The 17,686-nt window shown below is 42.7% G+C and overlaps 1 protein-coding gene across 2 annotated transcripts; it reads right to left on the bottom strand.

The window, feature by feature from the left end:
• Positions 1–303: 303 nt before the first annotated feature.
• lsr (lipolysis stimulated lipoprotein receptor) lies at positions 304–17,605 on the bottom strand. 2 transcript variants are annotated; one of them, XM_015949988.3, is made up of 11 exons: positions 17,397–17,605; positions 16,048–16,377; positions 11,488–11,607; positions 11,172–11,228; positions 9,618–9,764; positions 7,838–8,029; positions 4,302–4,358; positions 3,754–3,870; positions 2,992–3,286; positions 1,263–1,692; positions 304–1,005 (listed from the first exon to the last, which is right to left on the bottom strand). In XM_015949988.3, the coding sequence occupies exons 1-11, from the start codon at positions 17,446–17,448 to the stop codon at positions 970–972; spliced, it is 1,833 nt and encodes a 610-aa protein (XP_015805474.3). In that variant the 5' UTR covers positions 17,449–17,605; the 3' UTR covers positions 304–969. The 2 variants fall into 2 exon arrangements, with proteins under 2 accessions (XP_015805474.3, XP_015805475.3); XM_015949989.3 differs by lacking the exon at positions 11,172–11,228 and having other exon boundaries at positions 17,397–17,603.
• Positions 17,606–17,686: the final 81 nt, after the last annotated feature.

Raw genomic sequence — 17,686 nt, 5'->3', positions numbered from 1 at the left:
AACATTGATTCCTAACAAGAATGATATTAGTAGTGCGGCTCACTTAGTGAAGAGAACGTTGCTTGGATTTTTAGGTGCTTTCCAACACGCCCATTGCACAAGTCTCTGTTTGCTTCTTTCTCCATGTGGCCTTACTAACTCGTTTAATCTCAAGAATAGAAAATCAGTAACCCTGATTTATGTTGTTTTCAGTAATAACATCAAATTTGCAATGATTATTGTTTTACCACATATTAGTTTAGCTGTTGGCCGGTTCTTTAAAAAACGGGAGGGCGACATCTAGTGGAAATTAAGTCAAAAACATGGCCTAGCAACAAAACGCTTTATTGTAAAAATAGATTTCATTAGATCACAATGAACATTTGCATTAGAGAAGCAGAAAAAGAGCCATCGTGCAGCTAACTGCAAGTTTTTAGATTTAAAATACATAAAAAAGTCTTATGAAGCACACTTTGATCCACTGGACTCCAAACATTCTGCACACACTAATATGACTACATGTGGAGAGCAGAAGAATAAAAAATAATAATGTAGTTTGTAATAAGTGTTTTACTCAAGTACAAAAACAAAATACACAACAACAAAGTACCCAATAAATCCACACGCATACCAGCGATCGATAACTAAAAAAACTACCCAAAGACTAAAACTATTTAGACCCAACCCGATCATGTTTACTTGTCAAAAGGTAAACATGTAAACAGGAAGGTATTAATCAGATCTACAATCATAACTCTGTACACTTTAAGGCACTTGTGGCAGCCACAAATTGTATACATGGAAAAAAACAAAACTTAAGTAAAAAAAAAATACTTTAAAAAGTTTACAATAACATTCAACATAGATTTGAGTTCAGCATGAAATGCATTAAACAAGAATTAGTAGGGAGTGATTTAATATGTACAGTATTAAAATCTTTTTTTTTTAAGTTTAAAACGATAAAAGCTGCATCTAACTTTGCGTCCGTCTTCACACGACCAGACTCTCCCGACTCACGGCTCCATTCTGCAAGACGAGAACAAACGTGTCAGATTAACAAAGAAATGAAACAAAAGGTGGAAATTATTAGTGAACATTTAAGAGTCTTTCTCAAACTCAGCATGACAATTTCTCTCTCTCCTCATTAAATATGCAGCAGGAATCTTTATAAATGTCTAAAAATGGAAATAAACTTCTGAAAAATGCTGCAGTTCATCAATATTAGGAACGTGTGTCCAAGACGGCGTTAACACCCCAGCACGAGCTCGGGTTTAGAAACTTACCTTGCGGAGGTTGCTCTTCTTTGACGATGACACGCTCTCGTTGTCGCTATACAGAGGAGGTTGAGAGGGTGGCTGCATGGGAAGAGGTGGAGGCCCACGCGGCCCCCTCCCCCAGTCGGACCGCTCACTCTCGCTATCGAGTCGCTCTCGGCTGCGCGACCTCTGCTGCTCGCCCAGCTTCTTCCTCTCCAAGGCTTCTCGCAGGAAGCTGTCATCGTATTCCTCCCGGCCGCCCCTCGTGGCGCCGCCGTAACGACGGTCTCTCTCCAGGTCCATGATGTCATCGCGACTGTGGCTGCGTTTCCCCGCAAGGCCGCCCGTCTCCCTGTCTCTTCTTCCTCGATCCTCGGGGGAGTAGTCGCGGCGCCTGCGGTCATCGTAGGGACGATCGTACCCGCTGCGAGCGCTGCTGCTCCACTCGTCATCTGAACTACAAGGGCACAGAGAAGAACAATGAACTCGACCATCAAACCAAAAACAATGTGCAAAACCAAAACAGTTCAATAAATAAAATACACTGAAAGATTTTATGTATTCATGTCTATATTTAAGTCTTTTGTGTTTGAAATGAAATCTTACATTAAAGAGGAACAAAGCTACTACTGTATGTTAGCATGCACCCACTCCTCCACGTTAGCACACTTAAACTCAAAACTACAACATGAAGACGTCATTTACACCGACAGGGTTTTCGCTATGTGGCGCGCCCTCAGCTCAAAACAATCCCCCGAGAATCCACATAAATAACGTAATATAAGTAGAACCAGGATCTTTTTCGGGCTCCCTCTGGGTGTGTAAGCTGAGGGCTTCCAGGGGAGCCTGTCACCCTTTCGGGTGAGCCCTTTAGCTCCCCCGTAATTTGAACCCTGCGTATTACGAGTTGGTCGCGAGTTGCCGCAACCTATAGCAGACAGTTACCAGAACGGTCCTTTCAAAATAAGACAGGTCCCGGATCTCGTTCCAGCAAGAATCGGCTCAAATTAACCACCTGGTGATACGTGTAATATTCCCAGCGTTCAAATTGGTGATTGAAACAAATCTAACATGTTTATGTTTATTCACTTAGCAGACGCTTTTATCCAAAGCGACTTACAGTTTCTAACATGTCACTAATATATTAGACGAATACACAGGCTGAAGTGGAGGAGGTGAGTGAAGGAGAAGAGTGGAGAGGCAGCGCAAGGAGCAGCATGCATAAGTGAACATGATGAGGGAGACAGCAGCAGGGAAGCAGTGAGAGGGAAGAAAAAAAGTAGACACAGAATCTGGCTGGGACCCAAAATAGAGAGAAATCCCTACGTTCGGCCCATGGCTGTACCACAACAATCAAGGTAGGAATCAAGCATTACAATTTATTTCAAGTGAAATATACATTTCTTATTTATTTTAATTAAACAATAAGCCATTTTACTCACTCCTACAGGAATGTTCACCAAAACACACAGTCTCATGTCTCCGTACGTCGCTGCCTGCGCCCCACCCCTGACCGACAGCCCACCACCACGGTTTCAAAAAATGTTAGAAGAAACCCTGGCTGATGCTTATAACTGAAAGTGTTACTACAGCGAGAATGTGAAACAGCCTGAAACCAACCTGTGTTTCTTAATAAAGTCAAGTTTTATTTATACATGGCTTTTCCACGGGCACACCTGTTGACCCAAAGCGTCAGTAACTAATAAAAATGCCTGTTGCTCCAGCATTTTCCATCACCCAACGAATCGTGACTCACTCTTTCCTCCCTCTGGGTTCATCTGGCCGTCTGTGGGGAGGATGGTCATCTCTGGGCCGCCGCCCAATATCATCAAGGTTATCCATGGAGCGAGCACGTACGCGGTCCCCCATGTAACCCCCACCTCGGCGTCCGTAGTCATCCCGGTGTCGGCCTTGCTGAGAAACGCTGCTGATGGTGCTCATGGCCTCTTCTCGGTCGTAAACTGTGGCTAGAGGTGGCGGCTGGGAGCGACCCCCGCGACCTCGAGGCTCCATGCTGTCATGCAGCGAGGTGACTTCACTCGCATTGTCCACTGGGAACAAAACATAGAAGGAATTAAATAAAAACATATTGTGTCTGGTTTAGGAATAAGGAAATTAAATTCAATTTTACTACAACCCTAAATAATAAATATTTATGTGTACTTTTACCACACCAACTACAGATCTGATGCTAAAACTGTATTTAACTTGTGTATGAGAAAATTAATGGTTTGTACATTTTTTTGCTTAAATGAGTTAATTTTAATGTGTTACAGGTTATGTACATGTTAGATTTTATAATTTTATTCCATTTAGTGCCGGTTATGTTTTCATTATTCAATCTGCAGATTTTTAGAGTTTCATGACACTAAACTAACGGCTACAATAACACTTTCTTCAAACTCGTCATTTCTTTAAAGACACCACACACTTGTTATGATTAAGTGACTCTTGACGGGAGCTGGTTTCTGTTTGGCTACAGTGGTTATATGAGTCATACAGGAAGTGAGCCACTCACAGCGGTTGTAGTTGGTGGGTCTGGAGGGGTCCAACGAAGCCAGTTCCTTCTCCAGGTAGTAAATAGCACGAGTGGCATTTCCCTGTGGGTCCACCTGAATACGATAACCACTGCGAGCTGTGGAGAAGGTAAGGCATGCAAAAACATCTTTATACAAAAACTAAACAAGGCTGAAGAGTCTTGAAAGAAACACAGAGGAGTCCAAAGATGGCTGTTGTGTTTTTTAAAAATACTTTTTACCCCGCGACTAAAAATGAGATGCGTTCAATTGATTTCTGAGAGTTTAAAGACTTGATAAATATTCTGGTCCCCAGAGGTTTTAGTAGGTATCTTGGTATCCTACTGAAGGTGGACTGCTGATGCTGCAATAGCTTCCACACTGAAAGCAACGGAGGCCTTTTAACCACTAAAACTACTAAAAAATTGCTATAACAATGATTTTTTTTTAAAAACTCAAATAATATTGCAAAGTTTCTTTAGCAAGATAAGAAAGCCCCCGCCTATGCAAAGACCACAACTAAGGCGTGTGTTAGTTTCTCTTTACTCACTGGGATCTCCTCCAATATTTTGCTCTCGGAGCAGCGGTGCCTGTGATCCATGCCCCACTGCAAACAAAAGCAAAGACACTCAACTCCAGAATGTCACAACTTTACACCCAACCAGGCGTGCAGATTTAGATTGACTCAGATCCCCCCCCCCCCCCCCCCACACACACACACACACACACACACTTTTAAGGCAAGAAAGAAAACAAAATCGGAGGTTAAGCGCTTGAAATTCCTTTTTCCAATTACATTGAATGCAGCATGATGTAAACAAACACCGACTCCAGAGGCGCAAAAGTGGTTGTTGCTAGAACGCAGGATGAAGCGGGAAAAGGCAAGCAACAATTACTGCGTTTTTAAAAAAGACCATCAGTGTAAGTAGGCTGGACCGATCTGTCGGTTTATGCATGTTGGTTCCAGTTTCAGTACGTTGTTGTCAGTGTTGGGACTTACTCGTTATAAGCGCCAACGTTTCAGTATTGCGACAAGCTTCATTGCTGACTTTAACAAATCTACAAATATGATCACTCATGAAGTTACCACTTTACACCAGAAGATAATGGAGATGCGTAACCTTCAGGCTGAGCAAAGTTTCGACGTTTTTAGAGCTTGAAAAACGCCTCCCGCCGAAAGCCTCGCAGTCGGGGAGAGGTGGAGACGCGCAACAGGAAGGGCAAATATTAGCGGGATAAAACCTATAACTGCCTGCAAGTAGAGCTGCACGACTTAATTTTTTTTTAAATCGACTGTCAAGTAATGAAAATCAAGTCGACTTTGACTAGTCGTTGATGACGTCATACACCTGAAGCTGGGCAGGGGTGGGGGGGTCTTCGCTGGAGTTTTTGACAATTAAAATTGCGCCCACATTTTCAAAGTTAAACACATCTCTTAACAGCGGTAGTTTCTGCATCTATACTGCTCCACTTCAGCTCTCTCCCCCCTCCCCCTGCGCAGTGCGCCTGCAGCCGCTCAGAGTTCCTGCTGCTCTAAACATTAAAATAATTATTTCATTTTCTGTTCCTCACTTCTGATTACCTTCAATGGTGTCTGTTTGTTGCAACCAGCAGGTACAAAAACTAGCTTGTTTTTATTTGACTATTTTCTGTCCTGTGTCTGTTTATTATCTTCCTGCATCTCCTCTCAATCCTAAAGAAAAACTGCTACCTGGGTTCATATATGTTCACCTTATGAGTTACCTTTGAACTGCAGTTCTAAAAGATCTACCAACCGCAAAAACAGCGGAGTGCGCTTTGCTCGCAGGCCGCATCAGTGAGGTGAAGTTATTGGGAGGACAAAACAGGTGATGCGCCCTGATCCACAGCAGCGAAACGCATCAGGCACAAATAAAAGACAGGAAACATCAAAGGAAATGAGCCGACATGAACGATCTCGTGTTAAATTTGTTTTTGAGGTGGCGACACCTAATTTCATGTTACTGTGGCCATGCTCAGGACGCAGATGTCTGGAGCTCGTCAACGATCAGAGCTTTCGCATGTGCACGCTGGTTAAGGTTAGGATGGGGGTGAGGGGAAGGTTAAATTGCAAGAGGGAAAAGGTCACAATTTGGTTAAATGTCAGTTTTACGGCGAGCGTCAGATACCAACGCTCTGGCACAGCGCATCGCCCCCCGATGCGCAGGAGCTCGTCACCTGCTGTCTTTTCCGAGGACTGCATCTTGTCGCTCATTATCATGTGACAGCGACTAGTCGCTGAAAGGCATAAAAAGTCACTACAGAGCAGTGAAGTCGACTAGTTCATACAACCCCTACTGGCAAGTCTGGTCTTTGTTGACTGATCACTTTGTTGATGACATCATAATATGCAAAATGAATTTGCTCCCAACACAAACTTTGGGTCCTACTGAAGATTTTTCTCTTCTATAGTTTAGCTTTGTCTCCAACCATATCCAAATTTTATATTTTCTTGTAGAAACTCTGGCGCCCAAAGGGCTGGACAGTTTGAACAGACGTGAAACTGCCCTGTATTATGTAGAGGGGACTGGAAGAAGGAGAGAGGTTTTTGAGTCCTTTACTAGATCTTTTTTTGGACAGTTCATTTGTTTGCCTGAGTGAATTTAAAACTGTCTTGTAGACTACATGTTTTTATACTTATATATATATATATATATATATATATATATATATATATATATATAGTTAATGGGTATGCAAGGCACTCTAACTTAGTAGTTCTCAAAGTTGGGGATGGGACCCCACTTGGGGTCACAAACATGTAGGTGTGGGGTCTTGAAATCCTCTTGAGAAAAAATATGTAAATATCAGAAATGTAAATATCTCTAATGGCAATTAGAAAGCAACTAATTTTTATAAATCAAAGAAAACTGATAAAAGCAAATATATTGGTTATTGATGTTGATTGTGCCACTTTTTCAACTAACTCAGAAACCAAGAGGCGGGGTGATAGGCCTCATAAATTTAAATTTTGTTGGTCAGAGACTGAAAAGTTTGGGAACCACTGCTCTAAGGGATAAGTGAATATCGTTTTTTATTATATTTTATGTGCAGATTTTTACAAAGAGCTTTTTATGTTTTCTGTAAAGTTTGGTATGCTGAAAATCAGTGAATGTTTAAATAAAACATATTAAGCATAAAGCATGAGGTTTTGGTTAGTGATTGATTGGGAGAATAACAAATGACTGACTTGGATAGTGTTGATCAGGCAGAGCTTTGTTGACAGCGCTCCATTGCATAATGGCTTCAAACACGTAAATAATAGTGTTAGTTTTTTTGTAAACCATTGGATGAAATTACACAAACTGGCTGAGCTCTAGTTAAGGCTCTTGCAATTGCTTGTGTATGTGAATGTGCGTGCGTGTGTGTGTTTGGGGAGGGTACATTGGAACTTTGACCCCCCAGTTTGAAAATCCTATCTGCGCCCTTGCACCCAACTGTCCTCGAAACTAACATTTAAGGTGTCTTCACAAATGTGTTTGTTTACTAAAAGTTTGTTTGCTTAGTAATTAGGAGCTTTTATTTTTTCTCCACTGACAAACAGACTGTGTCACTACAAACCTAATCAGAACATTGAAGATGTAGTCATCTGTACGAATATTAATGATGTTGTGCCTCTTAAGTGTTACTCTGTGTGAGGCCTTGGTTTTCTTTCTGGCTAGCTAGTGGCTACTGACGATTCTGTACTCACAAGGTGTTTGGCTAACCCTGAGGTCAGATAACATTCAAACTAAACGCATCACTTTATTTGGAATCCTGGTTGTGGTGCACATCCTATAGTGAGTAAATAATTCACTTCTGCACAAAACAAACGGCACCGAAGGGGAACATGAACACTCATCAATAACCGACCTTGGAGGAAACCAGAGCATCTGCTTGGGGAGAACATGCAAAGGTTGCAGCTGGGATTTCAGCCTGCAACCTTTTTGCTGTGAGACAACACTGCTACCAACTGTACCACCATGCAGGTGGCAATTTAAGCTACTTTTACCTGCAATCACTCTAAATGAAAACGACCTTATGTTTCTAACAATAAACAGTGATCATCTTCCAGTGAGCAGCACCTACCTGAGCTGGCACCATCATAATCATGACCATAACCATTCTGGGGATGTCCACTGGCTATGGGAAGCAGGGGCATGGCAGTCTGGTTACCCTGTGAGCCGCCGTATATTGGCTGACCATACATACTGGGCGCATAGAGGGTGGGAGCGTACTGAGTGGGCAAACCTTTCTTCACCGCTTTCCCAGCTTCGTACACTGTAAACAGAATTTAGAAAAATAAAGAAAGCCTATTAAACATTTGGCATTTAACATTTAGCCTATAAAGAGCAAATGACACTTTGCAGGTACTCTAAATGTCTCAGGAGGCCTGAAAATGGTCAAATACAATCACATAAAAAAAGCCACGGCATGAAAAGTGTCGTTTTCTCCCACCCAGCCAGGACAGGAATAATTAATGTGCTGCATGATGATGTGTGTTTTTGCGCGTGTGTGTGTTGTCCTAGGGTTGGGCATCGAGCATCGATTGGAACCGGTTCCAACTGTTAGTTTTTCCCGGAATCGTTCAAAGTTTTTTTTGATTCCCAGTTTCGATTCCTAGAATGCCGACAGAAGAGGAATCCGCGGCCGATCTCTGTGAAAAATAAACATGATCTGCAAATTGTGATCAACACTTTTCAGAGCACCGAGTCCCCCTCCCCCCCACCCAGAAATAAACAAACGCATCTGCCGAACTTTTACTCTGTAATTTAAACTTTAATTCCTGCAGCGTAAAGGAAACTTGTTAAAATACGTCAACATGGTGGATTTTATAGAAGCTTTAAAGAACAAACTCTGGACGGTGAGAGGTGAGTTTGTCTCGCTGCAGAAATAAAAGCACACACAGAGCATCAGCAGTCAGACGCAGCCGCTCACCAACACTCGTGTGTGTGTGTGTGTGTGTGAGAGCGTCAGAAGGCTGAACAATAACCTGTAGAATAATTAAAGTCATCATGCTAGAGCAGCTTCTCTGTGGTGGACCACACCAGCTTCTGCCACTATAAATAATTATAATAATAATAAATAACATTTTATTTCCTTTTTGAACAATTTCTGTTGAGAATTTTAATGTTTAAAATCTGTTAGATTGTTACTGACCCCAGCTACGTTTAAGTTTCACATTCTGTTCTGACTGAATGGCTGCTGCAGGTAGGAAAACAGCAGGACGTTTCTGGATGTGTTGGAGACATTTAGCCTCTCATCCCAGAGGCTGCTTCCAGACTTTGGTTGTGGTCAGAAACAAACACACTGGTTGTGCTGCAAGTCTTTTTCTTTTTTTTCTCCAAAACACGTTTTTGTCTAAATGAAGTTGATGTCATTGTTCACAGAAGTAAAATTCATGTTGAAGTTAAGATTATTTCATCAAGTAGGACCTGTGGTTAGCTAGCTCATGTAAAGCATGTCATGTCTTGAAAGAATTGGAATCGGGAATCGATAGGAACCGGAATCGAAACGAGGAATTGGAATCAGAATCGTTCAAAATCAAACGATGCCCGACACTATTTATTACCTTTTGTCCAACAAGAATGTTAGCAACTCAGGTTAGCATTAGCAGTAGCTTGCCCTAGCATATTGCTGACACAGAAGTGAATTGGAAAAAGCAGATTTAAGCTTACTACATTTTAAAACCAACTTTTCTCTGAGTGAACAGTCTCTCCCTCATTTTTTCAGATGACTAATTTGCACAGAAAGCAGCTCAGACACAGCTGACTTTGGCGTGCTACATTTAGCAAGAAGTTTTTATTTTTGTGTGTCTGCAGAAAAAACAAACTTTTCATCTTTGTAAGCTTTTCTCTTTCGTACTTACAAGCTCGTGGGCAGCAGCAACGTTCAGGACAGCAGGGACAACTGACATAGCAGCAGCAGGTGTGTGGACAACACTGGCACCAGCAGATCCCGATCAGAAGAAGCAGCAAAAAGAAACCTAAAACCACCAGAACCACCAGGAGCCAGTCTGTGTGGAACAACAGTTGTACATTTATTACATTTACGTTAAAGGTTTATGGGCTCGACACACGGGAGGCGACATCGCCTCTCCTCCATTCATTTTCAGTGAGACATGCGCGACAAAGCGATAATCGCGGGTCTCCCTCCCACCAAGCGAAACGCGAAAAACGTGCGTGTGAAATTTTGCGCTCGTGCACGTGTCGTGCACAGGCGACCCAGCGACGCGATCCCAGAAAGTTGAAACATTTTCAACTTTTCCATCGCTGTCGCTCGGACGAGGACCAATCAACGGAGGTTTCATTCACTGACCAATGAGCGGACAGGATGCTCCGTACACCTCAGAGCAAACATGAAGGAGAAGTTGATTATTATTATGTTTTATATAGTAAAATCAGAAGTAAGATTTCACATAACTCTAACAGCACCTTGTGAAACATCACATCTACCGCTTTATTAACTCTGAACCGCTTAAATAACCTTAATTCCCTCCAACCTGACACAGCCAAGCAAAACAATGGAAGTTTCGATTTCGCCATGGAACAGAACGCGTAGACGGCTTTGCCACTGGCCACTGCCGCAGTTCGCCTCCCGTGTGTCAGGTAATAAAAGCGACAGCGACAAATTTCGTTGATCGCGGTCGTTTGTCGCCTCCCGTGTGTCGAGCCCATTAGAGTTTGCCACCATTGCAGGAAAACAACTATTACTTATTAACCCACAAGTACAGGCTGAGTTGTCTATTACAGGCTTGTTTGTGTATTACATCAATAAGCATTAAAAAGAAGATTCACTGTAGTGCAAAAAGGAAGTTCTCAGGTTTGATTTAATTAATTATACCATTTACAATTAAAATCAAAAGGATAGATGTTTGTGTCACAAGTAAAAAAATAATAAACAAAACATGTTAGCCTCACTGTTGTGATTATTTCTGAAGTTTAGTCAAACTGGAAAACCCAGTTTTCCCAACAGGTCAGTTCAGGGAGTTTGTGTTCCATACATGTACGTTCAGAACAATCAACTGTAGCTGAATTTTCTTTGTTTTTCAGCACTAAACTTACTTAAACTATGATAAGAAAAGACAAATAGAAAAGCAGGAAAAGGAAGTAGAAAAGTGGAACAACAGAGGACGGATGTGTCACGGTTTAGTTTTGGTTTCGATACCACACGGGTCGCTGAAGCTCACATTTTGCTTTCAACGGAATCATAACTGATGTAACACGTTTCTGTGTAATTTGAGACTAAACTGGCTTCATAATTCCACGTGAAATAAGATCAAACAGCTCAGCAGAATATCTCAGGAAGAAAGAATGTTTCTAAATGGAAAATTCAAGCCTCTAAGACGGCCTGACTGAGAACCTCCCTCATCATGACCGTGGGACTAACACATGTCTAAACTACAACAAGGGGCCAGTTATACCTTCCATAACCAGAAAGTCAATGCCAGGGAGGAGGTCAGTAGAATTTGCCTTTCTCTCTGTGAAAGAAAGATAAAGCCACGATTACTTTTAGGTGGTATCTTTCCAACTTTCCAGGCTTCAATCTATGACTCTAGCTGTGGCAATAATCCTCTCTTTGGTGGTGGGTCAATTACTTAAGAGTCATTTTTCCCAACATATTTGAATGTGTCAAAGAAGAGGGAGAAGTTGTGACAGAAATGGGGAGATAGAGACATGAAACAAGAGGAAATATTCAGAGAAAAGGTTATTTTTGAATAATAATAAAAAAACACTCACCAAGAACAATTACTTCAGTGTAATCTTCACCGTTTCCAGAAAGGTCTTGAGATGAGACCACAGAGCAGACATACACACCACTGTCTCCCCACGCAGTCTGCACAATGTTCAGGTTTGCATCTGTAAGCAGCAATTTTTTATCATTTACTATTAATGATTATAAATATTTCACCAACCTGGTGGAAATATGTTCCCACAGGCATTTTCTCTAAATAAATCTGCTGCCATCTTATTAGATTTAAAAACTACAATTTTCTTTAAAAGCAATAAATTCCCCCTGTGGGGGACGCTCCAGGAGTATGGGGTGGGTGGCTTTCTGTTAAGGGCCATTCAGTCCCTTTACCAGAGGAGCGTGAGTTTGGTCCGCATAGCCGGTAGTAAGTCGGACCTGTTCCCAGTGAGGGTTGGACTCCGCCAGGGCTGCCCTTTGTCACCGGTTCTGTTCATCACTTTTATGGACAGAATTTCTAGACGCAGCCGTGGTGTGGAGTGTGTCGAGTTTGGTGGCAGGAGAATCTCGTCTCTGCTTTTTGCGGATGATGTGGTCCTCCTAGCTTCATCCAGCTCTGACCTTCAGTTCTTGCTGGGTAGGTTCGCGGCCGAATGTGAAGCGGCTGGGATGAGGATCAGCACCTCCAAATCTGAGACCATGGTTCTCGACCGGAAAAGGGTGGCTTGCCAACTCCGGGTCGGGGAGAGGTCCTACCTCAAGTGGAGGAGTTTAAGTATCTCGGGGTCTTGTTCACGAGTGAGGGTAGGAGGGATCGGGAGATCGACAGGCGGATTGGTTTGGCGTCTGCAGTGATGCGGACGCTGAGCCGATCTGTCGTGGGGAAGAGGGAGCTGAGCCAGAAAGCCAGGCTCTCGATTTACCGGTCAATCTACGTCCCAATCCTCACCTATGGTCCTGAGCTTTGGGTAATGACCGAAAGAACGAGATCGCGGATACAAGCGGCCGAAATGAGTTTCCTCCGTAGGGTGGCCGGGCTCAGCCTTAGAGATAGGGTGAGGAGCTCGGACATTCGGGAGGGACTCGGAGTAGAACCGCTGCTCCTCCGGATCGAAAGGAGCCAGTTGAGGTGGTTTGGGCATCTGGTCAGGATGCCTCCTGGACGCCTCCCTGGGGAGGTGTTTCGGGCATGTCCTGCCGGCAGAAGGCCCCCGGGTCGACCCAGGACACGTTGGAGAGGTTATATCTCCAATCTGGTCCGGGAACGCCTTGGGGTCCTGCCGGAGGAGCTGGTGGACAAGGCCGGGGAGAGGACGGCCTGGAGCTCCCTAGTTGGGATGCTGCCCCCGCGACCCGGACCCGGATAAGCGGAGGAAGACGACGACGGCAATAAATTATGTTTATTATACATGAAGTTTAGTTTAACTCTGATCTATTCCAGTTCAAAGGTCAGCACTGCATCAACCTGGTAGCCCTTTGTATGGCTCAGTATCCATGAAGTAGATGACCCTGGTGTTAAAAGTATATACAGGGATGTGATTGGGTTAAGTGAAAAAAAAAACTGAAAACGGCAGGGTGGGGGCCACCTTAGGTCCCCACTGGAGTCAAGGGGAAATACCCCTGTGCGGAGCTTTTTCACCAATTTAAGTGTGTTTCTTGGCTCTCTGAGGCATGTTTTTTTTTTTTATTGTCCTAAATATTTACTCACTGCAAGCAGCCATTTGCTGTCAATATCTCCATTCACGCATGTGCAGCGTGAACTACCTTCTGGTTTCCTCTATAGGCACCACCATTTTAAACGCCATCATGCAAGCGACTAGCTTCTATGATTTTGTTTTCTGGCAAATGGTCATATTGTTTTGAATAAATCGTGGACAGGGGGTGGAGATACCATTTCATTTTTTGGGGGGGGACAGTAAACGGTAAAATTTCAGAGAGTAAAGTTAACCGGAGCGTGGGGCTAACGTCACCACCCGGTGGAACACTAGCGACATGGAGGTAGGTGGGTTGGTTCACCGGGACGTGTCGGGAGTCAGCCCGGTTATTATCAGCTGCTTAATGACACCGAGCGGACTCACGTTCACGTTTGAAAGCAGCGCTGATTCCAGAAACCTCAGCACAAAGTGCGTTCGTTAATCTGAGCCAGCATGACGAACAAGGGAAGCGAGCGGCATCAGAAAGCGGGGGCGGAGCGGAGATAGTGGAATTTTGGGGTAAGGGTCTACGTAGGGGGCGGGCGTATTACGTGAATGGACCCATCTGATTGGCCGCATATCAGAGGGGGCTACATTTGATTGGTCAAATAATACTTGAGCGTAAAAAAACAGAGCTGGTTTACAAAAAGTTGATGTATGACACGGATGGAAATGTTTGAACCAAACATTTATCGTCGTTTTTTACGTGCTTTGCGATGGGCCTATCGCACGTCCTGTTATCGCGATGATGATAATTTTTTGATATATTGTGCAGCCCTAATATGTATATATATATGAATGAAACAAATTCTCATCGAATTTGCATTAATCTAAAAATTCCGGAAATCCAGTAAAAAACAGAAAAATCACATCCCTGTATATATAAGCATTGCTTATTTTACACTTCAAAGGTTTAAAAAAATATGCACATTAAAAACAACAGCGTTGTCTGTGCTGGCAATCGGTCCTGGCAGCCACCCCTACTTCCTGTTACATTCTTTCAACCAAAGGTCTGAGCAGCCAATCAGCATCGAGGTGAATATACCAGGGCTAGTCTGTCCTTAACCAAAATAGCCAAAAACACACATTTTTTGTGTGAAACAGCACATAGACAACACGGTAACTAACTTATTTGTGCATTAACACATGCTTTTCCTGAGATAGATACATGAAGTTTTGTGCATTTTTTTGCCCACTCACCTCTACGGATAGCAAGCTAAATGTTTACTTTTATCAAACATGCTATGGTGTTAGCGTGTAGCAGTGAAATCGATCCCCGCTAAACACTTTCCCACTGCCAACATTCCAGACATTGTCTGGACTATTCACCAATTTAGTGGTATATAAACACTTCATATGATAATGCAAAAAAAAAACACCGGTTTTTAGTACAAACTGGTGTACGGCACAGGTTTCCTGGCAAGCCAGACTAAATGAATAAATATAGTATTTAGTACGGCTGGGCAATAAATCGAAAATGTATCGATGTTGACATTTCTGACTCTTAGAGATCACTTTTTCCATGTCAATAAATTTGATAATAAAAAGTTTAAACTCAATGTAATACAGTGATCCCTCGTTTATCGCGGTAGATGCGTTCCAGACCTGGCCGCGATAGGTGAAAATCCACGAAGTAGGGACACATATTTACAGTATTGTCGGGGCGACAGTGGCACAGGAGTTAAGTGCTCGCCCCGTAATCGGAAGGTTGCAGGTTCGAGTCCCATTCAGTCTGTCGCTGTGTCCTTGGGCAAGACACTTAACCCACGTTGCCTGCTGGTGGTGGTCGGAGGGACTGGTGGCGCCAGTGCTCGGCAGCCTCACCTCTGTCAGTGTGCCCCAGGGCAGCTGTGGCTACATCGTAGCTCATCCCCACCAGTGAGTGAATGTGTGTGTGAATGAGTGAATGACTGATTGTGTTGTAAAGCGCCTTGGGGGGTTCCAGGACTCTAGAAGGCGCTATATCAAATACAGGCCATTTACCATTTATTTATTTAACAGGTACGTATTCAGTATTCAGACTTTTAAAACCCTCCCTTTACATAGTACTGTATTTTTACTTGGTTGTTTATTGTTTTATAACAAAAAGTGCATTTTATGATGAAATTGATGGAAAAAAACAAGAATTTCTGATATTTCGCATAGAAAAATACCGCGAATCGGTGAAAAATACAGCGAATCGGCGAATTTCCCTTGAATAAGGCTCCAAAGAAAAAATCTGCGAAGTCGTGAATCCGCAATAAACGAACCGCGAAGTATAGTATAGTATAGCGAGGGATCACTGTATATTGACAGCCCCATCTAGTGGACAACTTTTGTTTCTGTGCATACCTGTAGTTATCGTCCATTTACTGTTATTGAGGTGAAATCCTCAATATATCGTGATATTGATTCTAGGCCATATCGCCCAGCCCTAATATTTAGTCTGGCAACGATCCGTTGACGGTTCTCGGTCAGGGGCGGGTTCTACCGTTGTCTTTCAAATGATCTCCGCAAGGTACTGGAAAACAAACAGCGTGATGTACTAAACACAACAGATGTCGGTAAACGAGGCAGGCTGCAGCTGAAGGCGGCAAAAACACATCCTTTTTATGTTTCTATCTGCTCCTGTTTCTAACAAAGCCCAAGTCCAATAGTCCAAAACTGATGTAAAAGCCATTTCAAACAACCTGTTGCCATATTTTTGCTGTGACTGGCACATCATTGTGGGCCAATCACAGCACTCAATCGGTTTGAAACCCATACAGAGAGTTTCGATTGGCCTGCCAGAATGCTGCCAGGGGCTGTGGAGGTTCCAATGGAGCATTCCTAGACCAAACTTTACAAAGAAAGAATTTGGTCTGGTTCACTAGGCACAGGCCTAATTGAGGATAAATGTGTGTAAAGGAATTTTGGTGTGAAATTTTTCCAACTCACCTTCTGTAACGCTGATCTTGCGACCCTGATAATCTTTACCCAAAGTAACAGCATTGCCCTGCTTGGAAGCCACGATGCGGACCGTCCTTTGGCTGTCTGAACACTCGATGTTGGGGTTATAGTTGGGGTTATTTTGAGCTATGGCATTTGCTGCACTGCTGGGATTGAGTGCAGCCTGGATTGGGTCCTGACAGTATGATTTGTACTTCCATGTGACAACAGGAGGCTGAGTGGCAGTTGTCTGGTAGTTACAGTTGATGGTGACAGGCTGGAAGAGGATGACAACGAATTTCTTTGTAGGACACTGTACCGACACAGCAAAGGTGGTCTCTAGAAAATATCAGAACATAGATTGGTTAGGCCAACAGGTGACTGAAAAAAATCATGATTGCTACACAATAATAAACAAGACTTTACAAATCTGTTTCTAAACAGCTTTGTTTATCATGATCCACACCTTGACATATTGCAATAGTTCTTCACACTTAGTATCACCGAGAGCAGAGATGAGTCACTTCCTGGTAAATTCTTTAAACCTGACCACTACAGCTATGCATCTAACAATGCATAAACCAGAAAAAACACTAGACACAGTACTGTACTACATATCATAATTTAGATGTACTAGAAAGGTTTGTTTTTTATAGTTTTGAGATAACTGTGTGTGTGCAGGAATAAAAAAATGGAGATTTCATCCTCCCCAACAGATGTTTACCGAACAACAAAAACGACCTGTTGTCTTTTTAAGTTTTTTTGGCAACTTAAGTGACTCAACAGCAAGACTAAATATAATACTAGCTGGTGTAGATCCAACATTCCCATTTCAGCATTTGGCTTTCCTATAGAATAGAACAAACCTTTTTATACCAGTGTTACACTGCTCTTATTGCAACAGGAATAGATGAAGAAACAAAATAGCTCTAAATACAGAGCAAGCAAACAACGGATATGTAAAGAAAAGGTACAAAAAAGTATTTAAAAGTGTGTGTGTGTGTGTGTGTGTGTGTGTGTGAAAACAAAAAGTAAGATAATGAGTTCAATGGTGCATTAATAAGGTTTTCTTCTCAAAAACGATCACGTGTGCGAAAATAATACTAAAGAAAACGGAATAGGGTTGTTTTGTTAGTATGTAATTTTAACACCCCATCCCCACCCCCACCCACTCATTTCTTAGCTTTTATGTTTTATTCTGGGTTCTGCTGCCTGTAAAACTATTGACATTATCAGTCTCAATTAGAAAACAAGCACAACACGTCAGTTTTACTCCGGGTAAAGATAGTTTTAACAGACACAAAGAACCTTAGTAGTCCCGGAAGGGCCCACCCTGTCTGGGGGAAAAAACAACTTACCTGTCGCCATTAAAACACAGACGGTTACCATCCAAAACCTTTTTAATTCCATTTCTTCAGCTTCTTAGTCCACTAAATTCTCAACTATTTATCAAAACAAAAGGTATTTACTAAACTTTAAAAACAAAAGAAAGACATAATAACAAGCAAAGTTGTGTTTTTTTCTCAGCCAGGTAGCGTCAACTCCATTTTGTCTCGTTGTGAACTGGGAACGAAGAGGGAGTACCTGAACGCATCACGGCCACAGGTATACCCTTCTGGGCGCTTGTTGCGAAACATGGGGGTGTGTT

The sequence above is a fragment of the Nothobranchius furzeri genome, chromosome 5 (assembly GCF_043380555.1).
Source record: "Nothobranchius furzeri strain GRZ-AD chromosome 5, NfurGRZ-RIMD1, whole genome shotgun sequence".
Lineage (NCBI taxonomy): Eukaryota > Metazoa > Chordata > Actinopteri > Cyprinodontiformes > Nothobranchiidae > Nothobranchius > Nothobranchius furzeri.
This window is presented reverse-complemented; position numbering and strand designations above follow the sequence as displayed.